This window comes from Borostomias antarcticus (genome assembly GCF_949987555.1).
Source record: "Borostomias antarcticus genome assembly, chromosome: 7".
NCBI classification, from domain to species: Eukaryota; Metazoa; Chordata; class Actinopteri; order Stomiiformes; family Stomiidae; genus Borostomias; species Borostomias antarcticus.
In genome coordinates this window covers 9,221,311-9,249,122 of record NC_140240.1, presented here as the reverse complement: position 1 = coordinate 9,249,122, position 27,812 = coordinate 9,221,311, and the positions used below count along the sequence as shown (strand labels likewise).

The 27,812-nt window shown below is 44.1% G+C and overlaps 1 protein-coding gene across 1 annotated transcript in view; it reads right to left on the bottom strand.

The window, feature by feature from the left end:
• Positions 1–27,812, bottom strand: part of igsf21a (immunoglobin superfamily, member 21a) — a gene marked incomplete at both ends in the record, with an annotated part of 170,059 nt that overhangs the window by 90,965 nt on the left and 51,282 nt on the right. Inside the window, one exon of the mRNA XM_084440727.1 lies at positions 12,451–12,563. Within this exon, the coding sequence (XP_084296853.1) occupies positions 12,451–12,563 (113 nt within the window). The remainder of the gene's footprint in view (positions 1–12,450; positions 12,564–27,812) is intronic.

Genomic DNA, 27,812 nt, shown 5'->3' with positions numbered 1-27,812 from the left:
ATTATTGAGACTGCTTAACAATTCGAGTCTTTATCGATCCCACTATCAATACCCTACTTTTCTACTATTTGATGGAAAGACAAGACAACTATAAATTCTTAAAAGAACTGAATTGGTATTGTTAATTTGTGACACTACTGATGCATAGGGCATAACGTGAAAAGACAACAAAAAAATTATACTGCATATAAATGAAATAAAGTAGCCTATGGGCTATGCTTTACATAATAACATAACAACACACCATTACATAACAAATGGCTGCTCTTAACTAAACAGTTTTTAGCAAAAGACAATGGACCTCATTCCTGAACGCAGTTAAGAAGAAGTTAAGAATACATTACTTCATAACTCCACTTACAAAGTTCCCGGGACAATTCTGGCATTCCTGAATGGTTTCTTATCTCGGATTTGTTCTTATCTAAGAACAGGATTTAAGAATGCGGAAATGCAGTTGTAGGTAGGCAAGATTGGAGTGCGCCCGTTTGCAAGGGCTGAATTTATGAGAAATCCGAGGTGATTGCGTTCACATCAATTCTACAGACATCCTAGGCTTGAATAATAATTATCATAAATACGAGGATATTTGTATCATTTCCAATTACGTTTCACAATCATGATTCTACAAGGCATTGCAGTGTCCTAAAATAAATAAAAGCACTAGGCTACACAAACACTGCAAATGGCAGTGAATTAATAAATAAGCACTAAACTCAGTCGCTATACTCAGACTCAGCACAACAGCACCTTACTGTATATTCCATAGTCGTCAGAATGGACACATCTACATTCTGTAAATACTTATATGTGAATATACATAACTAAAATATATCATATGGTCCTACATAAGGGCCTATCAAGATCCATAAGTACTCATGCATTTACAGTAACTAAACTGTAGGCTACAATTCAATCTGCTCTCAGCACATCCAATCCCTTTCATGTAGGCTATATATTTTGCATATTGTATTAAAAGTCCATATATAGCCTACCGTCTGGTTTACTTTTGTTATTTTGTATTGGAGAAAAAGTCAATTAGGAACGTCTAAACTTTTTCCGCGCTGTCTGGGGATTTTGTGTGCACACGACCCTTTAGTAAGGAGCTGGCGGGGCGTTTATGTATGCAAATGCAGGTGTACGAGAACGCGCATTCAACTTAAGAAGTGGAGCACAGCTGAGAACACTGGCGGTTTAGGAACACATTTCCACCCATTCATGAATCCGGCGGGGATCTTTCTTAGGGTTGGTCTTACGAAGTTCATAAGAAGACATTTAAGAAGACACTTAAGAAAATGTTCAGGAATGAGGACTAATCTCCCTCCCTCTTTCCATCCCCTTCTTCCCTCTCTTCCTCCCTCCCTCTATCTCCATCTCCCTCTCTCCCACTCTGTTCCCCTCACTACAGTATACTTTACACAGCAATAACAGCAACAACATGACATGATGAGCACTGCAGCTTGCTAACGTTAACCAGCTAGTGCTATAGCATTGTACATGCAATTGCTATGCTATACACTATTAGGCTATTTTACGTTGACATTGACAGTCCTTAAATCTAGATGTGTTCTTTGCAAGCTAGATTCCCTGTCATCCGCTTGCTAAAGGCTACAAAAACGTCGTAGAATAACTTGACTACAGTGGTCATTCATTCATTCACCAGTAACGTAACTTCACTGCACCGAGCTAGCAAGCTAATGGTAGCCAACTTTAGGTATAGCTGGCTAGCTGCAGTACGTTACTACTAGTCTAATGAATGAACCACTGTAAGTTATAGCTTTAGCAAGCTGATGACAGAGGGAATCTAGCTAGCAAAGAAGATATCTAGCACTAGATTTAAGTACTGTCAATGTCAACCAACGGGACTTATTGAGGTGCGCACAGCATGCATACCTGGGGTAGTAGAAGAGGACGAGGGAGTTGGTCTGTCTCGCACTTTGAGACATCAAATGTAGTGCAAGTCCCAATTCTAATCTGATGGGCACCATTTAAGTTCTTTAGCATAGATGTTGTATTTCCCCCCTTGCAGGAAAATATCTTAGAGCACAGGTTGCATTTCGCCTCCTCCTTTTCTTTCACTTTTGTGAAATGTAACCACGCCTTAGCATTTGTTAGATCGCTTTGTGCACTCAGCCATTCTCTCTGCCAAAATGCATCTCACTTTCGGCCATGCTGCTAGTGTTGTTGTTTTCGCCTGAAGTCAAAACTCCACCTACGTGCTGCTACCTGTGTGGCTTTTCCTCGTAAATTGAACGGGGATGAGGGTCAGAAAGCATTTAGCATGTTTTTCAAAGTCAGACAGCATTTAGTATGATTTTTCAGTGATGTAGTCATGCACGGTTATCTTTTTTTTATTTGTATGCACGGTTATCTTGATAAATGAAAATGTAACCGGTTGTACTGTTTTCACCGCGGTTCACCGCGGTTCACCACGGTTCACCGTGACACCGGTAACCGTCCCATCCCTAATATATAGCGAATATCTCACAGAACACCCTAAAATGGTCAACATAAGTATTTAACCCAGTTTCAAGCAAGGTATGCCAAACACTAAAGCCAATCAGTCGGATCCAGCTGCGAAAGCTAAAAGTAGCTTGAGCAGCTGGCGACAATGGCCGCAGCTTCCACCTCAAAGGCTAATGTTAGCCAGTCAGATGAAGACGATGTCGCGGCTGAAGACATACTCTCTGTGCCCAAGCTAATCTCGGAGCTGGCAAAACAGCATGACAACTTTAAGGAAGATATGTCTACCTTAATTCAAGAATCTGTAAAACCTCTGCAAGCTTCAGTGGATGCCCTGCGAAGCACGGTTAACTCATTTCAAACCCGCCTGGTCTCGATGGAAACTTAAGCAGGTGAAAATTTAGAACGGGTTAATGCCATGGAGAAAATAATCAAGTCGCTGCAAACCGCAAATGCCACCCCAAGGGGTAGCAATATCATCAATAAATTATTACGCAGGGAAGCCTTTTGGATATACCCTTAATACAGCTACCTCTGATGGAGTTAATGACCAACCAAGCCTCTCCTGTTTCCTCTAATGGTCTCTTTTGTTTTGTTTTGCCTTGTTTTGTTTAGGTAGGTTACCGTGGGAACCAATATCCAGAACATGTAAATATTTATAAGCAATGATATGTATTGTTTCTATTTGTGATTATTGCTGTTTGAGTTAATTGCGATGAATGCCACTACCTTTATTATTGATTGTTCTATTTGATGTACCATACATATTATCATATTATTTATTTTTTCTTTCAAGATGGCTGCCAATTATCCGATTATGTGGGAGGATATATATATACCCCGCCTTTTCCTTTGTTCTGCATTTGACTCTGAAGAAGACGGATGTCGAAACGTTAGTCACCCTGTTTGCTACCTGTTTGCAATAAACGTGTAGACTATATGAGTGCTCCAGTGTCTTGCTTCGGGTAGTCAAGATGGAGGAGGACATATCTTTAGAAGACTGGAGTGAGGCGTGTGAGGAGGCTCAGAGACAGACAGTCAACAGTAGCCTGAAACTCCTACAATATAAGTGGCTGATGCGAACATACATGGTTCATACAAGTTTAATGATAACATTCCTGATGCCTGTATTAAGTGTAATGAGGAAAGAGGGACATTGTACCACTGCATATGGGACTGTGAGAAAGTGAAAGTGACTCTGCTGCCAGGAAAATCAGCGTGAAAATATTACAACCTGACCCTGATCCACTCCTAATTGTTAAGTAATCACTCTCATGTTTGATCATTATGTAATAACACAATTGGATTTAGAAAGTCTGTTTCTAGGGAGCTTTATTTGGGAGCAACAGGGCACAGCAATATTCCTCATTCTCCAGGTTCTCATTTAATATGATTGATTGATTGATTGATACATTGTATTAGAGTGTCATGCTTCACAAAGCCCAGCCCATATGGGCTTACAAGACACTATTCAAAAGACATATAACAACCAAAGTAAGCAACAGAAGAGAACAGAAGCAAGAGAAAGACAAACAAAAACAGGCATAGCTCTACGTTCCTCCAAAGACAACGTGAATAACATATGTGCACACACACATACACACACACAAACAGGGACATACAGTATACATACAGTACAAATACACACTTACACAAACAAGCACATATATATATATATATATACAGTACAAATACCGATATACATAGGCCTACTACTCTATACACATGTGGAGTCAGAGTGCAATAATATGAGTCAGATGCAATAATTAAAAAAATTGTTATTGTAGACTGTATTTGTACCTACTATACTACTACTACTACTACTACTATACTGTACATAGATTGACATGTCTACAGTACTGTGCATCACATCACTTGTTGTTCAATTGAACATTCTTGTTTGATTTGGTCTTGGTATAGCAATAAATAAATAAATAAATAAATAACAAGCCTAAAATATATTTGCATTGTATACATACACCATGCACCGTTGCACTGAAACAGATTCCTTCTAGTATGTAAATGAACAAGGCAATTCATTTTTTATTATTATTTTTAACCTGTATTTTACTTATAAATGGGGAGAGGATAAGGCACAGGGGTATAGCCTGGGAGGAACATAATCCCTCCACATGTTTCCTTAGTGTATTTTGGTTTATGGTGACTTGGTGTAATTAAGCAGGTGCAGTAATCAGACTTGTTAGGGGGGATTTCTGGATTACAGTAGATACCTCAGGATTCAAGACAAATTCAGGCGCAGGGACTGTACTCATTCAATGGTAACGAAATTGAAAAGAAAAAAAAGTTAAGCTTTATTTTCTAAAGGCACTGCTGATTCCAGCGTTCGTAGGTCCCAGTGTTGACATTAGCGGCAGCAAAATGAAAAATGCAAGCGAAGTGTGTAATTATCATTTCATGTGTAACAGGCGTCTTATTTGCCCCGTCGGCGTCCTCAAAGGGGGAGGTTGTGGAGCAGTGATCCATCTCTTTATCTCATCTACCCCTTGGGGCAGGGCTCACCATAGAGCTGCAGTCTGATAGAGATGACAGACTCGTCTGTCTTAGTTAAAGGAACAAGCCACAGGAGCCGGGTTTGCTTTAGCACAATCTCTTTTCTAATATGCACACATCTGCACATTTTCACCCGAGTTGTTGTTACATTAGGTCGTTGTCTCGTGTCCAAAAAAAACACATCAAAATGAGTCTTTGTCTGCTTCTTGCTGTAGGAATGGTAAATGGACTGCACTTATATCCAAAGGGCTTTACAATGGCCTCTCATTCACCCATTCGCACACAACTTGGCAGCAGTTGCAATGCAAGGTGCTTACCTGCACATTGCGAGCAATTTAGGGTTCAGTGTCTTGCTCAAGGACACTTCGACATTTGGACAGGAAGAGCCGGGATTCGAACCGCTGGCCCTGCGGTCTGTACCGTATGTCCTCTGTCAGTACTTACTTACTTAATCTTCTTCGTTCCTTGAGGAACACAAGGCTGTGACTATCTGCTTCCATCTGGTCTTATCCTGTGCAGAATGTTGTGGCTCGCCCAAGTTAGGTTACATGTTTTCAGTTCTGAGGTCACAGCTCTTCGCCAGGTTGATTTTGGCCTCCCTTGTTTCCTCTATCCAGGTGAGTCCATCTCAAGGCTACTTTGGGAATCAGTAGGCTACTGTTGGATAATTAGCATAGCAAAACAATGTTCATTGGTATTATATCTACGTAATTCTACATACCATTACAGACGCTAAGTCAGGGAGGGCAAAGGACACATTATGGACGTAATAGTAACACCTCCCACAATTAAAGTGCATTACACAAATGCTAAATTGTCTGCAAACATCTGTCAAACAATTACTTGGGCCATTGGTCGCCAGATTCGCCATTGTTCCTGTGCAACACAGCCCTAATGGGCCTGCTTGGGATACAAACGGGCCAGTAAACATCATGAAGGCACGATGGAAAACTTCAACGCTGGAACAAATGGCCATTGGTCTGGATCAATGTGAGTTGCGTTCAATAGCACTTGACGTCCAGTTGATACAGTGTGCACTGTACCCAACGAACCAATGCTTTTATGGGTCTAGAAATGGCTGCTGATGTGTTGAAATGAGCCAGCGTGTTTCTGAATGCAATCTCATTTCCATCAACGCATGGGGTTGTTGCAAAGGAAGGATTATTTTTATCTCATGCACATTATTCACATTCATCCTAGGACAATAGAAAAAATAATAATAATTGAGCAGAGAAGCGTTCCAAAATGACACAGTTACACTTTGGGGGGTGGGGTGTGCTGGCAGCAGGAAGTTTGACACATAAAAACCCCACAGGAGCGGGGAGAGTAGAGAGCGCTCGCTTGCTCTGTTCAGATTCCTGTTGCCCAGGCAACCCTGTCTCAGAGTTTTTCAAACTGGTATTTTGAATAATATGAAGTCTGGTGTGTGTGTTTCTGAAGCGAGGGAACAGGATTAACGCAGAGAAGAACACAACACCTTTGGGTCGAGACTCCCGATGGCCAACCTTGCAGTTGGCCAAGAAACACTTCATTTGCATATAGCCACAGTCTTGTGCTTTTTCAAAGTCAGCTGTTTAAATTGGATTTGTGAGACATGAGCCACAAGTTAAGCCCCGATGGAACACCTTCAGTTTTGTTTGTTGACGGCGGGGGGGGGGGGGGGTGCTGCGTGATTTGTTGACTGGGGGTGGGGGCAGGCCATTCACCGCAGGCCAGGCCAGTTGGTGCGCCAGGCCACCGAGAAAAAAATTTCCCGGTGCTCCCAATGGCCAGTCCTCCCCGGGTGGGGAGTCCAAAGACTGGAGTTTGTCACGCTTCAGCCAAGTTCTCAGTAGAGGCTCAACAGGTGTTGGTGCTGAGGACAATATATAATATGCAGAAAAGTTTACTTGGGCATTTCCATAGGACTACCCAAAATAACTCAAACTGGAATACTCAGGTAGTCTGCACGTTTTAATGTTGACTGACTTTTCGACTTTCATCTTCCGAGTCCAAGTCATTTGTGTTGACTCTGAGGAAAATGAAAGTCGAAACGTCAGTCAACATTAAAAAGTGCAGACTACCTGAGTGCTCCAGTTTGTTATTAGTGGGGAGTATTGGGACAGACTGGTGTGCATGGGGGGGGTCTGTGTGGGCAGCAACTGTCTAGCACCACCGTTCAAGGATTATTTCCATGATGGACGAATCAGGACATGATTTACAGAGGGGAGTAGGCCGCTTGCGTCTGAGCCTTTCAGAGAGGCTCTGTTACGTCACAAGCGCGAGCCTCTCTCTGTGTGACGCAACGTTGATCATGGAAGTAGAGAGAGAGAAAGCTGCTCTGCACTGACTGGCACAGCCTCACAGACTCATCTGAAGAATAACATTGTCACAGTTGGAAAACATATGATCTTGCCATACTCTCTTTCTGATCTATACAAGATGACTGAACTATCTAAATAAGAGCCATGTGATAAGTCATGAACCAGATGACTCTTGTTTAGGTAGTTTGATAGTACTAAATACTCTGTCTACTATTCTGTTACTGTTCAGATGGGGAGTATGTGAGGTTGAGTCTGATCTCCTCATCTGATGAGTAGAGTTGTTGTCATCTGATCTATGTTGTGAATATAACGACCATATAATGATATAATGATAATTGTAAGCTCTGAACCTGGTGGCTTTAATAAATAGATGGGCTCAGGTGTAGAATGGACTACTAATCTAGAGATAGATTTAATTTTTATAAATGTACAAGGCAAAATGTATTTGTGGCGAGCGCCCCCAGGTGGTGTTGGCTCTGGTGATGGACGAAAAAAGCAACGCGCACACGCCAACAACCAGGGGTCAAAGTAATTCGCTCTCTGGATTTCATCAGGTGGACAATGAACATGAAAATTAAAGTAATTTCCTGCTTGAGACTCTGCACTGTCAATTTACGTGAAAGGAAGACACATGTCTGACCAAACGCTCCCCATATCAAAATCTTTGATACTGAGCAGTGGGTGGAATTTGTGGCAGAAATTCAGATCGTCCAAAGATATTTTCCATTAAACTACTGATCCGAACAGCCAAGCCAGAAAGTGTGCACACCCCTTTAACCTTCTCCATGTTTTATTACGTTACAGACTTATTCTACAATAGACTGTGTTCATTTTTTGTCTCAAAACTCTACACAAAATAGCCCATAATGACAAAGTGAAAACAGGTTTTTAGACATTAGTGCTAATTAATAAAAAATCTAAGGGCCAAAACCACAAAAGGATTGCACGGCTTTTGCAGCGGCAAAACCCATGCAAATGACACAAAAAATAGCATCCAATCCACAAAGCACATGCAAAGGTTGAGAAGTATTGCAAACTGCACCGATGAGCAAATAGTTCCACCGCTGAGCCAGGCTCATTTGAATGTATGTAAATTAGGTACTTCCGTGTAAAATTGCCCCAAATAAGCCTTGCGTCTGATCCACAAAGACCATGAGCTAACTGCCACACGTGGTTAGAGAGGTGCAAATACCGCTTTTGAAAATAGGTATTAACTGCAGGAGTCAGTGCGTACTCTCTCCTTCTGTCTCTCCACAGAACTTGTGAAGTTTGAATGATATTGAATTGATATTGGATGATATTAAGGGCGAAATATATATAGAGGGGGATTTAAAAAATAAATTGAACCAGCTGCGATGCACAGAAACATACTTTCATACATATTTTCTGCAAAAAAGTGTGGTCTGTCGTTTTCATTATGATCCAATCTGTCCCGAAATATGGAAAAAAGCTTGTAAAACTGGGGAAAGATCTAACTATATCCAAGATCTTGTATCTTTATACAAGAACAAATTGCATTCAACTGGTAGTAAGTGCAACACATACAGTATAAGAGGCTGACATGCCCGGGCTCTCCAGGGATCATGGCAGCAGTTATTGTAGCCAGACCAAGGCACCGTCATGCCAGGCATGCGCAAGAACGCGTACATGGCTAATTGCAATCATGCAAAATTGCACACAGTTGGTACATTTGTGGGCGTGTTTGCCCGGGCATATCATTAGAGAAAAATCTTTTGTGGATATCGTGCTAAACTGGAGCAGATTGCCGTTGCAATTGTTGTGCAAAATATGGAGCTATTAGCGGGAGCAATCTATTCTTTGAGGATTTGGGCCTAAATGTAAAATATCATATGTACACAAGTGTGCACACCCTTTGATATCATGCCCAAAAGTGAGCTGAGGTGCATTTTGTTTCCAATGATACTGCTTGAGATGTTTCTACAACTTAATTGGAGTCCACCTGTGGTAAATTCAGTTGATTGGACATGATTGTGGATTGCCAACACCTGCCTATATAAGGTCCCACAGTTGACAATGCATGTCAGAGCAAACTCCAAGCCATGGGGTCAAAGGAATTATCTGCAGACCTCAGAAACAGGATTGTGTTAAGGCATAGATCTGGAGAAGGGTACAGAAAAATATCTGCAGCTCTACAGGTCCCAAAGAGCACAGTCATTCATAAATGGTAGAGGTTTGAAACCACCAAGACTCTTCCTAGATGTGGCCGATTGGCCAAACTGAGTAATCAGGGAAGATGGGCTTGGCCAGGGAGGTGAGCAGGAACCCGAAGGTCACTCTGACAGACAGTGGTGGCAGCATCATCACTGCAGTACCAAGGCTGTCAAAATGTGTTATTTGAAATTCCTGAAACACATGCGATACATACGGAATATCAATAAAATCACGGTGAGCATGAAAAGTGGTCTCCATGACAACACTATTAGGTTTTCTCCTCATTTCCTGACATCCCTCAGACTTGGAGGGGCGAGCAGGACAAAGCTCAGTCAGGCGCAGAGCGGGATTAACCGGCGAACGCCGAAACATTAGCCTGCTGGCGCATCAGAATTGTTACTTCACATGCATGGTGGGAAGCTAAGCCTTACAAGCGGATCAATTGTAAACGGCCGACACAGGGCTAGTGGGCCCCTCCGGCCGGAGAGATGACCCTATAACAGTGCAGAGTGAGTGAGTGTGTGTGTGTGTGTGTGGTGGACGGTTGGGGGCTGGGTTTGAAACAGAGATGGAGGTTTAACCTGCTGGACTATTAAAGCGTAATGCGGAGTGGCAGTCAGCAGGCAGCCAGCCGGAATCCTCGCGGTGTCATCGGTCGCCAGCCACAGTGTCAGGAGCGGTCCGTACCCCTTCATTAGAGTGACCTAATCAGGAGAACAAGCACAGCAAGGAGTACCCCCGCCATGTTCACTCTGATCCTGAAGCAAACTGCTAGGGCAGCCTGGGAAGCCCCCCCCCCCGCCTTCGATCTCTCTCTCCTTCTCAATGTAGTACGACATGCCATTATTACACAAAAGACAGCTTGATGGCATAGCCACAGTGCCTAATCTTCGGAATTCGCAGCACGGAAAAAAAAACAACCTTGGATGTCGGCCCCAAGTGTAAAATCACAGGCACTCCAGTTGCTTTGATGTGCCTGACTTGGGAGCATTAGAGCTCTGACTTACACTGCGATGTAACTGCATTCCTTATATGGAAAATATCTTAACAACGCTCGTTGTGAGTGAGCCCTTGTATCAAACCCTCTTTTCATCTATTTTGCTCTTTGCTGGGTAATACAAATTAATTTCACATGACCATTCCGCTGGTAATAATTTATTTGTAATTCCTCATGCATATTCTGAATTTAACTTAAAAACAAAATAGAACAAGTAAAGCCAACTATCAAACAAAACCAAGGAACTAAAGTGGTTTCTGGACGAAATTACTTTTATCTCTCTACGGGATAGGCTACAAGCAGGCCAGCTTGAAAGCTTCTCAAAAGCAATCTTGATTATCTTGAGTGGAGCGGGCTGTGCTGCGGATGTGTTGGTGTGAAGAGGCAGGCTGGGCTCCAGTGTGCAGTAAGAAAAAAAAAATCCTCAAACATAATCCGTCAAGATAACAGCACCCTAGTAATGAATGAGATCTTCAGTCCATTCTGCCCCATTCTCCTTGGCCAGACCTTGATTAGATATGGCTGTTCTCCAGGTGAGTGTCAACGCCAGTTCAGTCTGGGGGGGTAGTGAACTGTTTAGTCAAACAAAAGGCAGAGATTAAAAAAACTTTGGCAGCCGCCAAGTGTGGATAATTGTTTTATAATTTTACAAGTGGTTTCTCAGAGCAGTGGTGTCAGGAGAGATGAGACAGGTTCTTGTAACAGCCTCTTTTTCGTTTTTCCTCACTTGCAAATAAGCTTGATGTGGACAGCTTAATGCTCTGAGGTCCACTTTCAGACTCCAGCTGCCAATATGGACTTCATTAAAAATGATCAAGTAAAATCAAATTCTATAAACGTTTATCTTACCAACTAGTCTCCACAACGTGACATTTTGACTGTGTAAATAGCTGTGTTATTGTCAAAGCCCACTGAGTCATGGCAATGCTTTATATTTAGAACACGTTCAGAATCTGCTACTGTATGTTTGTCACAGCCCTATATTAAAAAATGCAAAAAAACATTCAACCACTGAGACACGATTATGAGTGTATTCACATGACCACAAGTGATCAATTTAAACCACACCCTACCTTTAAATCCCTTCCTGATCCTGTGAAGTTTCCAGTGTCCAATGGCATGTATGATACTGAGCACAACATGTAAAGTGTCATTTGATCTATTGCTGAAATGTCGGCATGTGAAGATGAGCCTGGAGACACCGTTTTCTTTTAAGAAGATGAATATGAAAAAAACAGAATCTAACAGATTTGCCCCGCCCACACAGCATCGCAGCCGGAGCAATATACTGTTGCCTAGATGAGCAATGAGCTATGTTGAGGCACAGTGGGGTGAAAGAGACAGCAATAAATGTAGAGTATATCACTGCGAACTTATTCAAGTGTGTTTATGTTTGGATTTACAGTTCCACACTGATACTGGATCTGGTCACTAGCTCACCAAGCCCAGACCTGTTTGCAATCCAAGGTTGACATTTGGGCTCAGGCAGCAATGACGCATTAAGAGGAAAACTGCTTCAAACAACACGCATCACGTGCACAAACACCACAGATACAATATAAAGGCCAGTATCGCAGGCTGTAGGACCAAGACAGGCTTCTTTCCCAAGCATATTGTGTCCAGCATTTACTCAGTGTAGTGTCCCAGCTGGGATCTGTAGTAGTTGCAGACTAGCTGGGAAGCAGGAGAGCAGTGGCCAGTCAACAGAGAAACCAGGATCCCAACCGACAGCCAGTCTCCTCCTCTACAGCTGAAGAAATTAATTGATTCTTCTATCAAATTGAACTTTGACACCAAGTAACCATGTCACCTATTCCTTATTCTTCATAAGTGTGACAGAAATTGGTAATGGCAAGCAGCTTAGGTTCAGTGTTAGCTGAGCTGTGCATACTGTAGAAGGAAATGATGAGGCATCACATTTGAGAAGCAACAGTGCTGTGTGTGTGTGTGTGTGTGTGTGCCACATCCAGTACACCACAGGTAGGTAGAAGAGGCCGCTCTACTCACCCTGTACCAGACGATCTCTCGAAGTCTCCCATCTGTCTTGAAGTTGCACTTCAGTGTCACAGTCTCTCCCACAACCACAGGAGGCAGGGGTTCTATGGTGACAGTCAAATATCCTGCAAAGGAAACACCGTTGAGTGTATGGAGTCAGTATAACTGTTTTACACTGTACATATCAGGTTTTTGTTCTGTGAATAATTTAATATATGCAAATGTGGTGATAACTTCATGTCTAAAGTCCAGTCCTTATTTGTTGGAAGTAAAAAAAATAAAAAAAAACTTTTTTTATTTTTAATTTAATTTTCAGATTCTTCCCGCTCTCTCCCAATTTGGTATCCAATTAGGCATTAGACCTCTACACCACCGCCGAATTCCTACTTACTTCTCTCTATTTCATTATGGACTTTTCTGTGAATAATTTTCAAAGAAAGGAAGACTGACAACATTTCAGATTCTTAAGTCAGTGAAATAATTGAAGAACGGGGCCAGGGTGTGGTAGAGCAACCTTCTATAAATTATCTATTTCAAATATGGGGAGGATTACAAAACAGACAAATCCAATAGCTACGGTATTACTTCTGACTGAACGCTTCACATAATCGATTCAAAATCGTCTCAAATTATCGACATCCCGACAGAGGAAAGACTGAAAAACACAAACAAAAACAACAAAGCTGGGGACATAACGAATCATCCAAATGCTACAAATCCTTACAGCCACATACTGTAGTTTCAGCTGCATGAAGTGTTGCAATTCGGCTTTTAATCTTCCTTGTGAACTCACCACCCTGTGTTGTTAAGCCTGGGATAGAGATCTTGCCAATGTAAACGTTATACTGGAGGTTCAATTCCAGCTTATACAATCACAGCTTTTGATCATTTCTGTGAAATAGCCGTGCAAAATACCAGGAGATATGATTGTGCTGAGAATGCCAAATCAAACTGGATTAAAATGCGACTTTGTCTTTGATCGCAATGCTGCTTATTGGACAAGAGTGTGTGTTGTTTTTGTTGACCCGCTTCACATTTCTAGTATTTATCACATTCACCATTTTGTTAGACTTGTAACTGACTGATGAACAGAATAATACTATTGAAAATGTAGGGAAATGGCCTTGATAGGGATTCTGCATTAATTCTCATATGCATGATTGTCTCTTTGTTGTAGAACATCTAGGGGCCTTTGAACAAAACATACAGAAAATATGCTGGAGTCAAAGAGAAGTTAAAGCACCATGGAGAGCTCCTCACCACATATATTCTCAGTTACAGCTTCAGTGAGAGCTAACCTTACAGTATACAGTATAGTACAAACTAAGTTTATACTATCATTGGTGTCATCTTATCATTATATTATGTTGGAATAGAGCAATGCACTTCAAATGGCATGTACCAGCAATACAAATGTTCCAATACAAAACCGCTTTCAACTTTCAAACACAATCACACAGACACAAACACAAAGAATGGCACAACAATGTACTTGATATCAGTGTCTCAGTGTCTGTAGTTAAAACAGTGAGCAGAGAGTAGATACGATTTTAGCAATGGTCGGCAAATACGTTTGTCACAGAAGAAAGGTATCCAGTGCAACATCACTAAATGAGATTACAGTAGACCATTAGTCACAGAAAACAGGTCCTTGGTTGGACACCACATGCAGCTGGATTTTCAGTGCCAGCCCTATTCAAAGACTTGCTCTTGTGGAGCGTACCTAGATTCAATGTTATTAAATAATAATTGAATTATCGGACTGGAGAGATCCCTTCCCCAGAGTTGATTTGAATGGATAAACCCTGCTGAAAACTGCAAGTCATTAACGCCAGCTGACACACTTAGAGCAAATCCCAACCACTTAGCACAGCTGCTGATGAGAAGCAGCTAGGGCTCATAAACGTCTCGCCGTGACTTCTCTGGGAGGTGTGGATGCTGTGAGACTGGCCTGTTTGAGGGAAACCATGCTCCGGCCTGTAGAAATGTCAACTGACTGACAACTGACAACTGAGTAGGATGCCATGTCAACCAATCTGGTGAAAAATAGTCTAACATGCCCCAGCTAAATGGCACACGTTGACACGTTAACTAAAGCCGTCAGCGTGTTATGACTAATGCTGCTAATGCACCAACAGGACCAGTGACTGGATCACTCAAACCTGGGTGAAATGCATGCTGAGAGAGTCGTTAAATGGCAAAGTACAAATGTCTGAGCTAAAAAATAATAATTGGGAAAGAAAAAAATGACCCAGCCCCTTATATGCAGTGTCAACTCAATGAAACACTAGGCCATGCTACATAGCTAAGTGACTAATGGTCCTGGGTGGTAGTGGGGATTAATTGGAAACAAGTATGTGGTTATGTAGTAAAGAGAATAGAATATAGTGTAAGCATAGTCATTTAGAGAAAAGGGCTCAGGGCAGTGGGAGGAGGGATGAGGGGTTCTTAAAAGAGAAAATGACATGGACTATGAACCCATGCCAAATAAGTTCATTTTTCAAATAGCCCCTAAGAGGAACCAGTAGTAGAAGCACTGGTATTGTATTTCTAAATAATGAGCTCAACACTCTTCAATAGTGCCTGACTACTACAGTACTTAGAAACTGCAGTTGTTAGTTAAACCAAATTACTTTGAAAGCATTACACTCCACATTGAATGTGTCTGCCTTTGAAATGGGTGATTACGTAAGAATGAATCATTGATACACCAACAACCATAGACCATGCATGGATTGGCCTGAGCCAATTGCGAGTCAGATCGCTGAGATAAACAAGGAAATAAACAATAGTTATTTTCAGGGAGAGAGAGAGAGAGAGAGAGATACGGTGGACGTGGAGAGAAAGGCATAGAGAGAGCGATGGTGGGGGAGGAGAAACGCAGAGAGTGAAAGAGAGCGGGGGGTGGGTGGGTGAGAGTATCTCTCACACCAGTGGATGTCTCAAGGATCCTTTAATTAGTCTACTGAGAAACTGTGCCTTTGAAGTCAACTGATACTATCATGTTATCACTATCTAAAGGCTTTTCTTACACTGGGGGGAACAAAGTGTAGCATATTATTACCAAAAAATAGAGAAAATAAAACATGCAGCCATCTGTGGCACAACACAACAGGATGGACAAAACCCAGGTGTGTGGACAATCATGGACGTCCAGAAACTCCCGCCAAAATAGATATCCTTGTGGTCTGAGGTGTGAAGGATATGTTCAGACACATACAGTCTCAACGTACTGCGGGAGGGGTACCTCCTGCTCGGCTATTTAGGAAATCGACTTCACATGGTAGTCATCAGGATCTGCATGGTCAGGCACCTGCATACATCTGTATCCTGCTCCACCCCGACATCACTAGCAGATCTCTCTGCTCGTCTGACCAGGGCCTGTGGGTTGTCCTGCGCCCAAGGCTAAAGACTAAAGGTACAGGTGCAGAGCCCATTGAACATGTTCAATCTAGCGCTGTAGTATTTTGCACTGCAGACTGGTAAGTGGAAACCATGTTTTGAAAAGAGCACTTTATCTCAAGATTCCGCCAAGAAAGCTGAAGTCAGTGTTATGGGCTGGATATACCCAGTAATGCCTATAAGTTATGTCTAGCGGTCTGAGCACTCCGGGTTTAGTCGGGCTTAGATTCTACAGGGAGGCTTGGTGTTCTCTTTTAATGCTAGTACTGCCCGATATCGATCCTTCCTGTGCCATAATCCCTGTTGTGAGAGGAAGCTGAGCGGCAGATACGTTTACATCGCTCTCACTACCACCTGCCCTCACCACTCCGCCGCATGAAAGATCCAGACATTTATGTGCACCTAATATTACCGTCAAATGTCACGCACCCGAACACAGCAGCATCCATCACCAGGGCTCATCGCACTCAAGCCCGGTCTGTGCTTTTGGCAGTTGACAACGACCCAGAAATCATAGTTGTTGTGGTGGTGGTGGGGAAGGGGATACTGGTGGTAGTGGGGAAGGGGATGGTGGTGGTGGTGGTGGTGGTGGGGAAGGGGGTGGTAGTGGGGAAGGGGATGGTGGTGGTGGTGGTGGTGGGGAAGGGGATACTGGTGGTGGTGGGGAAGGGGGTGGTAGTGGGGAAGGGGATGGTGGTGGTGGTGTTGGTGGGGAAGGGGATGGTGGTGGTGGGGAAGGGGGTGGTGGTGGTGGGGGTGGGGAAGGGGATGGAGGTGGGGGTGGTGAAGGGGGTGGTAGTGGGGAAGGGGATGGTGGTGGTGGTGGGGAAGGGGATGGTGGGGGGGGGAGTTCAGTTAAAGATGCTAAAAATAAACCTCTGTGTGGTTGAAGGTGCGTTCCCTGTACATGGGGTGCAACATCAAAAGCTTTATGCAACGAAGCGGTGGAAGAATTGGCCATCGTTGTTAGATCGCATTAAAGAGTGCAGAGGGGCTGCGCAGAGCAGAGCTTTAATTGGCTGGTATTTACTGGTTGCAGAGGCAGAGGAAGGCCCCCCCACCCCAGGCTAGTCTTCATTCATGTGAGATGCGGTTGGAACAACATGAGGCCTGCAAACTATACTTTCTTCAATTAATAACAGCAATTTGCCAAAAACTGCGATGAGAAAACAAAGACGGAAGCCAATGACGGGCTGTCCCGCAACGTCCCCGTTATTGTGCCGGGGTGATGTATGGGCACGGCCAACCTTGATGTCAGTGCGACTGACTGGAGGAGAGGATGGATGGGGGGAGTTTCTCCTCTCTTCCTCTCTCTCTCTCCTCCCTGCCTTTGTAAACAAACCGAGCTGAATTGTTGTGCCCGGCTATGGAAGAGGAAGTGGGTGAAAAAATACAACATTGTTATTTTGTTCAGAAAGGGATTGCGAGAAGATAAACGCACTGTAGTGTTGTATGTTTAAGACTGTTACGTATTAAGGCTGTTGATAGATAGAGTCGTGGTTTTGTGGTGAAGCCCCAACTGCTTTTATTAGGCTTTCTTCTTTTCTTTGGGCTTTCCATTGAAGACACACTTTATTTCGAAAGACAACATGTTCTTACATGTGAACACAGCAAGAGCTGCTGAGTGGACATTAAAAAATCCTGAATGTGTGTTTGTGTGTGTGTGTGTGCGCGTGTGTGTGCGTGTGTATGTGTGTGTGTGTGTGAGAGAGAGAGTGAGGGGAGTGAGGGAGCGAGACAGAGAAATGCATTCATTATTAGGCCTGTAAGAGCGCCTGCACTGTCCGCCAACTTCTGCAGTCCTGCTTGCTGGCGCTTATTGATAATTAATAATATAAATCTTTAATTATAGGGGATGGTTTAATTATTGTGGAAGCCTGTATAGTGCATCTGCTGAGTAATCTGAATGTGTCATATTTGCATTAACAAAAATATACGAGCATAACCTTCTGTATTATTTCTGTGTATTCCATCCATTTCCGTTCTATTCTAAGATGGTGTCGCTGGTGTTTCATTTGATCGTTTTATGATGTCAGGGACTGAACTGCTTCAGTGTGTTTAGCCTGTTATTTAATTATGAAAGTCTGTAAGTGTGCTGCTGCTGCTGATAAAATGGGCCGGTCAAGGGGCCAAATGCCAAATTTTTGTCCCAGTCCACCCCTGATACTACCTAGCAGCCAGAGGGCGCTGTGCCCAGAAAGCTGTTAGCAGCAATACCGGCCCTAACAGGCACATTTTGAAACACAGAATCTCTGTTTGCCTCGTGTTGACAACCAATCAGAATAATGTGTATAATCCACAGCAGTAATCATGAATCATCATTCATTCCCTGACTGAAGTATTGAGATCAGAAACAATATTAAAGAAAAGGAGTACAGTAATGTACAGTATGCAGCGCAGGGACTTAGACCAGGAGTACGAAACGGCCACAATGCCATGTATTTAACTGAGATGGATGAAAGCCTATATTTTAACCCCAAACACAGATGATTGTGATGATTTGTAACTGAGCTGGTGTGTGTGTGTGTGTGTTTGTGAGTGAGAGAGAGAGAGAGAGAGGCGAATCTGTACCTCTGCAGATTGCTGATATATGCCTCTCAAGAACACAAGCTGTGTAGCAGCTCTGCGTACAGTAGCTGGTCCTGGTTTGTGAACAGGTCGCTGGGAGATGATGCGTTTTTCAATCAGAGTGATTTACTGTTTAATGACGCGCTTCAGCTTGATGACTGTCAGCCCCCTGTCCTCTGTAACCCTCCCTCCCCCCTGACCCTCACACCCACGCAGCAACGCTGGGTTGCAATCAGGAAGACTCCTATCAGCGGGTCCTTGTTCTGAAGGGCCCTCGGCGGCTGGAGTTATCTCTCCATCTCTGGCGCCTGTGGAGGGAGAAGTGGTGTCCAGTGGGGAAATCAGCCTTGTGTGTCAGGCTGTATCAGGACACATATGTGGCTGGATGCACCGGCGTGTATGACACCGGCACGGCATTGATCCATCTCTCCCTCCCTCTCTCTCTCTCTCTCCCCTTCTTCTCCCCCACCTCTCTATATCCCTTCCTAACCCTCGCCCCCTCCACCCCTCTCTCTCTCCCTCTACCTCTCTCTACGTCTCCCTCTCTCTTGTACCCCCTTGTAAAAGTTCATTATCTCCACTCCCTTGGACTGCAGCCTCTCCAGGTTCTGATAGAGGATGACCACTTGTATTGTGTGCTGGTGGAGGATGACCAGTAGTGTGGTGTGCTGGTGGAAGATAACCAGTAGTGTGGTGTGCTGGTGGAGGATGACCAGTAGTGTGGTGTGCTGGTGGAGGATGACCAGTAGTGTGGTGTGCTGGTGGAAGATGACCAGTAGTGTGGTGTGCTGGTGGAGGATGACCATTAGTGCGGTGCACTGGCTGCCCACTGGGATTCTCAGGAATCTACTATGAGGATAGATGCTTCCCAGACGCTGATTGACCGAGGGAGGAATATTACTGAGCACTCATAAATGAATGTGCAATAACTAAATGGGTCTCTCCCAGATATGTTGTTTTACGTCAAATTAAATTACATGGAAAACTGTAAAAACTGATTTAATGTGAATTGGGTTATTGCCAGGCAAACATATTTTATTTCTATTTATGGTCTTGTCTTAGTTGTGGATAGGCCAAAATGAGAGAGAGAGAGAGAGAGAGAGAGAGGAAAATAGGAACAGATTGCAGAAAAAGTGAGTCCAGGGAAATCAAAACTAATAAGCCTGGCTTCGTCAGACCCAGTTCACAATAATGCAAACGGTCAGGAACTGATGTATAGTAGGCTGATGTGATGCACCAGTGTAGCGGCCTGCGTTGGATTGTTTTTTTTCCCCCAGCATACAGCAGCCCAAAAGTACAGGGGCATTTGCCAGAACTGCCAGATTGATAACTTCAAGATAGAACTAGAGAACCACTATCAAATATGGTTAAAATTGATCAAACCGGAAAGAAAGAAAGAAAGAAAGAAAGAAAGAAAGAAAGAAAGAAAGAAAGAAAGAAAGAAAGAAAGAAAGAAAGAAAGAAAGAAAGAAGAGATGCCATAAAAATAAGAGATAATTATCAAGGCTGGCACAGCTAAACGTGTGTAGCTAACACAGATCTCTGTCCCTCCACTAAAGCCAGTGACAGCACCAGTACTGATAAACTAACTAGGCTAATCTAACGTTACTCATGACTAATTAGCAGCAGCAATCCAGCTACAATGTAGGCTAGAGACTATTTCACAGGGTCTTGCAATTCTCAGTTCACTTTCGATTTCGAAGGGAAGGACATTATTAAAATCAACGGTTGCAGACCAAAATGCCTATAGACACAATTGGACAACCAATCTGGGCCAAGGAATGTGGGTTAGTCATCGTATCAAGTGGGTACAGTCAACCTATCAAATATTAGATAAACAGTTGTGATTGACCTGGTCAAGAAGAGACCAGGTGGAAGTCTGTCCGAACGGGAGATGTATGAAAACTCAAAAACCTATCAAGTCAGAGTAACAGTATGAGTTGCAGCAATAAGTGCACCAAATACCGTATTAACTGGATTAATGAGAAATCAGATTAAACATGAAATTGCTGTGACTGCACAGTCAAACAGTTTATATTGCACTATTGAATGTAATGAATTGAATGGAGCCTTTTCTTGTAGGATTAAGTTATTTCACAGTAGCATAGTATTTTGTTTGTCTGCTGCTATTTCTTACATTACATTAACGAGCGGGTATGGATGGAGGGGGCAGCGAAAGATGAAATGGCACAGAGCCAGTGGCAAACAGGTATTTAATCAGTCTTTAAACAGGTAAACGGGACCTCAGGTTCAGACAAACGCAGGACTCCAGGAAGCCAGACCACCGTCGGCCAGGGAGCATATTGCCCCAGTAACCCAGAGGCAGAGACACTGAGTAATCAATCATTGTTTCTGCATTCAATCTAGAGACCCCCGCATCACCACAGGTCATGAGCAATGGCAGGAGACGAGGGAGAAGACAGTAGCAGTGGAGAGAAACAGCCATTCTGAATGTCAAACGGGCAGATTTGAGGAACGCACCCCGCATACAGGACCATAAACTGCAGAGTCCATCTATCAAAGTGGAATTGCTGCTGTTACAACGAGGCCATTTCATGGAACGCGAGTGGACCCTGCTTCAGTGTTCAGTCTCTACACTGGCATTTTCCCCTCTCACTCTCTCTCTCTTTCTTTGGCTCTCTTTCTCTCTCTCTCTCTCTCTCTCTCTCCCTGTCTCTATTCCTCCCCCTCTCTGTCTCTCTCTCCCTGTCTCTATTCCTCCCCCTCTCTTATCTCTCTCTCTCCCTTTCCGTCTCTCTCCCTCTCCCTCTGTCTCTCTTTCTCTCTCTTGCATACAGTTCCTCTGTGCCTCACTCTAAATAAAGCAGCACACTCGTCACAAGCGCACGCACAGGCACAAACGGCAGGCAGTTATTCCGCACGGATAGGAACCACATGACCACATCAAGGTTGAAAACACTAGATTTGTCGCTTTTGTGTCGATGTGGTGAAACAATGGAGGAGCCCGACGCGTTGCCCTCAATTAAGAGATCAGGCAGCCTGTCGAGTGTGTCTGAGTGAACCCAAACGGGGTCTTGCGCTGCTGTTCGTCTGTCTTGTGCTGTATAATGCATTTATATTAACTTGGCTGGCCTCGGAAAGATGAAGGTGCATCCTTGCCTCTTTGCTCACGGCGACATGTCTCCCCTCTCACATACCAAAAAGATGCAAGTAAGACACAGACGGACCGACAGAGCTGTTCTCTAGCGGAGTGGTTCTCCGAACGTCTCTCGTTTGGAGACAGAAGAGACATTATGCGTGATGTGGACGAGGAACTGGAGCACATAATCTCCAATCTACGCCTACAGTCTACGCCTACACAATCATGATACGGCTTAGGGGGGGCCCGAGGATCAATTTGCGAAAGAGAGAGAGAGAGAGAGAGAAAGCAGCCTATTTCAGAATGAATTACAGCATTTTTAGTTAAGTGATTCTTCATAGTGGAGATACTCTGTGATACGCAATGTATACAGCGCAGGGACTTAGACCACTCGTGGGGATGAGATTTAGATCTAAAGCAGATTAGACTGTGGAGTCGTGAACAGAAGGATGACAACGAGGATTTTGAATGCCCAGATTTACAGCGTATCAAGTAAAAGTAAGACGGAAAAGAATTGAATAATGGATGGCTGTAACAAAACAGTGTGATATGCTAATGTCTTGGCTGCTGTTGAAGGCTAGTTTGATTATCTTTACTGACTCCAACCGTTTGCGAGTTCATGAAAGCCACTGAATGGAAAACAGAGAGAGAGAGAGAGAGAGAGATTGCTCCCCATGGTGAGGGGTGTCGGGGGAGGGGGGGCAGAATGATTGAGGGGTCAAAAATTCCTAGAGACGCCCTCTTGTTCATGGTACCTATTAGTAGTGACGGAACGTTCCAGTTAGGCTATAAGCTTCTGAGCCGTCCCTCCCTAGTGACGCTTCCCCCCCCCCCCCCCCCCAATTCCTTCCTCCCTTCCCCATGACCCTCTGTCCTCCTCCTCCTCTTCCCTCACTCTGCTGCCCTCTCCGCGTGTTTCCGGCCGGACCCCGGGTCCGTCCACCTGCCGCCCTGCCAGTCCCTCTCCCCCCTCAGACCCCAGCAGAGGGCCTAATCCAGGGACGGACATTACATCAAAGGGCCCCTGAGGCGACCGGGGTTCGGTTCATCTCTCGGGGACCATGGCGGTGGGATAAAAATGAAGCGCGCCACGACGATTTATCAGCACCGCGGCGCGGATTAAAAGACTGCCAGCCTCCCGCCTGCATCGCCAACCTGCTGCCTGCCTGCTTTGTTTCAGCAGCTTTTAAACCCCCCTCCCCCCATCTCTCAAGATGTGCTCCATCACTTCAATAGAATTCTCCTCACCCACATCGCTGGTAAGAAGGATGGCATGGAGCAAAGAGAGAGGAGGAGGCGGGGAGAGGAGATGGAACGTTCTATTCATTGATACGAATCGCCTCCATCAAAGTACATCAGCACTGCGGGTTAGCAAAGTGTAAAAGCTTTTTTTTGTGTGGCCCAACCCTCCCCAGCCCCCACCCTCTCCCTATCCCTCCCACCCCCGCCCGCCGTGAGTCAACCTCCAGCATCACAGGAAGGAGAAAGGGGCACACCCAAACCCAATTACAAGGTTTGTTTTGCTGTGAAGACCGGGCCACTTGCATACTGATAGAGCCCCCCTTAAACATCGCCTCCGTCGGCATCTCCCTCACTCGACGCACGCCAGGCCCCGCCCAGCTGCTTCTGTATCGAGGGGGGAATTGAATTCCATTCTGTTGCAAGAATCCACCTAAAGTGACTACTCAACTCGGCCCTGAATCATTTATTCCAGGGGATGGGATGGGGTGGCGGGGCGGACCTGTATTAAGAACAACACCAGAAGAGGAGACAGTTGCTGGCCTGGCCCAGGCTCTCCTGTGATCTCTGCTCAGGGAGCAAGCTGGTATTTTCAAAGCCCCCCCCATCTGAAAACAAATTAAAGGGGATTAAAGGCTGCCTCCCCTGCTCCCTCCATCCTAGTAAAAAAGGAAGGTTTTTCTTGTGGATAAAACTCTGATCTTCACACCCAGGTTCAAAGTGTGAGGACACGGGCAGAGCTGCGGAACCTGGTCACAGACTACCGTAGCTAGAAAACTCCGCTCATCATGAAATAAAGAGTCTTTTGTTTTGCTGAGAATGATTTCCTCTACAGCACAGTCAATCTTGTGACCAATAGTATAAGGAATTTGTTTGTTAATACACACTGACGTGGTAGGTGACTAAAAAGACTGATGGTACCGGTCTCAAATGACACAAACAGCATGTTTCTGAAACCTGCTTAGGGAAAAGGAGAATATAAATGACTGAAGTCTATCCCAGCAGACTGAATCAATCAAGTGTAACTCGACTTCCTCTCTCCAGTTTTATATCACCTACAGAATGAAGGAAACGACGCAGCGTGCCACAATTAAGCTTGACGCATGGAATTCTGGGTATACCACAGCGATATCAAGATGACACAGCTTCTACACAACTGCTGCTGTGTCGCTAAGACACTCAGGCCTTGTCCACAGGTACATGGGGATTTTTGAAACTGAGGTTTTTCCTCCTTCATTCTTAAAAAAATTCTTCATCCACATGAAAACGCAAAAACGCGCTGAATGGCGCCATGGTAATCAGGCTGTAACACGCACATCAAATAGATTGCTTGCTGTCACATTCACTTTCGGACTTCTGCTCCACTCCAACTTTGATCTTTAGCCCTTTATTTGCCAAGAGAAAACACAAGAGGAACAGCATTTTGGTAACTGAGAGCTGCAGAGTTGTATGGTTGAGTCCACATGGTTCTCATTAGGGCATTTTATGTAAACGGGAGGTAACAGCAAAATAAAAACGAGCACAAAACTCTGGTTTTCTTGTCCACACGACAACACTGAAAGTGGAGTTTCTACAAATGTTTACCCTGGACGGAGTGAATGTGGCCCCTGCGTGTCCTGTCTAACGGCCCTGTCGATGCCAGCCCTCTTCTGCTCTCTGTTCAGCCCCGACTGGAGCATGGATATTAATACCGATGAGGCACAGATCCAGACCATCTTTCAACACGTACCCCAGCGCCGCAACAGTGGTGCATAACCCGAATCAGCATTCATTAACTTTAGTGTCAGACATAATTCTGCTGTCACTCTTCTAGCTGCCTATCTATCACGCCCCTCCCATCATCTCCAGACACAGGTAGGACAGAGAGGAGGGGGGGTAGAAAGAGAGAGATATATGCTATATGAGTGACAGAGAGACAGGAGACAGGCAGAGTGGTTGAGAGAAAGGGAGAGAGTGAAAAAGGTAGGACAGAGAGGAGGGGTAGAAAGAAAGAGATATATGCTATATGAGTGACAGAGAGACAGGAGACAGGCAGAGTGGTTGAGAGAAAGGGAGAGAGTGAAAGAGAGAGAGAGAGAGGGAAAGAGAGAGAAAGAGAGAGAGACAGAGATAGAGAAATAGAGCAGCTATCCTGTGGGTGTTGGTCTTCCTGTCGTCTCAGCTTTGTTCAGAAATAGAAGTATGCACGGCAGACATGGGGCCCTACTGGCGCAGATAAAAATACACACAGAGCAGACATGGGGCCCCATTGGAGGAGATAGAAACCCCAGAGGAGGAGGAGACCAGTCACAGACTGAGACTGAGGATCAGTGCGGGCGGCGGACAATCTGACAACAGCTAGCTGAGATCACTATCGCTACATCATATCACCAACCGGCATGTTTCAAAGAGATACGGTACAGAGGGGAATCTCAGCCACTGACAGTTCAGTTATTGTTCCCCTCGATAGCACTCAGGACAAAATCTAAAGGAGAAGGCTCTTTTTCGACAACCTGGACCTTATTTATGGCATTTTATAAGACGTTTGACTCACCGAGATAACTTTGGTGTATTTCTGAGGCCTGTAGAAGAAATGTAAAATTCATACATTCTCTATGGTACGATCGGCTTGTTGGTGCCTGGCTGAATATTTATCCGATTTTTAGGATGTAGAAGATGACTTAGTATATGATGGAAGCCGATCGTAGCGTAGAGAATGTGAGCCGCGAGTGTAGCCTACAGACGGAGAATAGCCAGTCTGCGCGCTGCTCTGCGCATGCGTGCTGGAGCAAGTGGGGAAGCTTTATTTTGTTTCTAAAGACATTTCTAAAGATCATATTACAGAGGCATGTGAAAACCACAACAAGCCCTCGCTCTATGGAAGCACAACTAGCGATTCATAAAAATAGATTAATGAAAACAACCATTTCGCGGCAGAAAATACATTTTTTAGAAGCTGCATTCTCAGTGCCCTGTCCGCCGCCATTATATGGATATACTTGGCTCGTGCTGGATTTTAAATTTCTTCTACAGGCCTCCGAATTACACCAAAGTTATCTTGGTGAGTCAAACATCTTATAATATGCTGTAAATAATCTCCAGGTTGTCGAAAAAGAGCCTTCTCCTTTAAGGAACTTCCTCCAGTCTTGTCAGGTTCACTTTCCTAATCTCACCACGCTCGCTATCTGCTTCCCAGTATCATCCCTCCCCCGAATGCAGTGATGGCTGGTTATGGTTTGTCTCGGTATAGAGTGTGTGTGTGTGTGTGTGTGTGTGTGTGTGTGTGTGTGTTTGTGTGTGTGTGTGTGTGTGTTTGCATTTGTGTTTGAGTGTGTGTGTGTGTAGCCATTTTCTAAGCCTGACATGAAAATATGTATGTACTGTATGGTGACATGAAGAAAGGGGGAGAAATAGATAAGGAAATAGAGAGAGAGAGATATCAGCCCTCGTCACTGATTAGCTCGGGTGAGGGGAAGTGGGAAGCATTGGTATTCACAAAGGTCTCTCCATCTTGGATCTCCTTCGGCACTTGGCCGTAGCCAACCGCAGCCCTGACACACGCGCGTCTCCCTTCTCATACTCTCAGTAAAAGAAGCACTGTGCTAGTTGTGCTAAACGGTGTTGGAGAGGGGAGGGCAAATTAATGCAGGTCTCCAAGCAGAAAAGGCCGAATCACACCCTTCAGGTTTCAGAGATCAAAGATGGATTAGATAGATAGATAGATAGATAGATAGATAGATAGATAGATAGATAGATAGATAGATAGATAGATAGATAGATAGATAGATAGATAGATGACTTCATTAATCCCCTGGGGGAAATTGAATCATTATAGCAGCCAGATACATTAAATCACAGATGATCATGAATCAAAGAAGGCATACGGTGCGTCTCTCATGTTACTGTGTTCTCATGTGCACATCTGGTGTACTGGGCAGCGAGCTCTACTTAATGGAAGAGACAGTGGAAATGACAATTAATGTATGCGCTACATTTGCAGAATCCTATTTTAAGCAGTTCAGCACAAGCAAAGGGCTTCTCACATCCAACATGATGTATTTTTGAAAAGTGAAATCTCTACACAGATCAATTTGGTTGTAATGATTTCTCTATTTTTTGTTCCATAATGAGGCGGTAGGTGCTAATGACCAGAGGAGTATTCCGAAAGAGGGAGTGAATGATCAGGCAGAGATGATATAGTGTCGATTCTCCTAGTGATGATATACAGCAGGTAATGGATCATGCATGATGGTGGAACGAACTGCCCACTGACGTCAGGACAGCAGCCGTTGCCCATCTTGCGTTGCAGGCACAAAACTCATCTCTTCAAGGGGTACTACAACGATCCAGCCTCTTAAGCACCTATTGTATTTTAAATTGCTATTCTTGAACTTTGCCTTCAGCACTAGATTATGCTCTTAGTCAGTTGTTTTAGAAAGGAGATGCACTTGTGAGTTCTGACCAGTAGTAGTACAATGGCTTTACTTACGTTAAATGCAATTATTGTTAGTCGCTTTGGTTAATATTGTCTGCTCAATGACTGTAATGTAATGTGCATGGAGAGTACATCTACAGAGGACTTCTTTACCGTACCCTCACATTAAACATCCTTGTCTGTCCATGTAACACACATTCTTGTCTGTCCATGTAATGAACAAATCAATAGACATAATAAAGCCTGTATCCTGACTAGTCTTTACTTACCATGTAGCTGGAAAGTCAATCCACACAACGCCACAGGAAGAACAAGGTGGGTCGAGAGAGAAAAATTATAAAGTGACAGAGAATGTGTGTGTGTGTGTGTGTATGTGTGCGCGTGCGTGTGTGCATTAATATGCGGGTAGGTCGGGCAGGAACTGTAGGTGTTTGGGCAAATGAGAATGAACTGCCGTTCAGTTCTGCACATCAGACTATAAATCAAATAACTTTTGTTATGTCTCTTACGACATAGGTGGCAATGCACAGTCAATCAATCCTAACTGGAGAGCAAATTATCATTGTGTGTTAGGTAGTAATGATACACAGATATATTAATCATTGTTTTAATATGAACATGGGGTTTGTTAATCAACATTAATTCATGGGC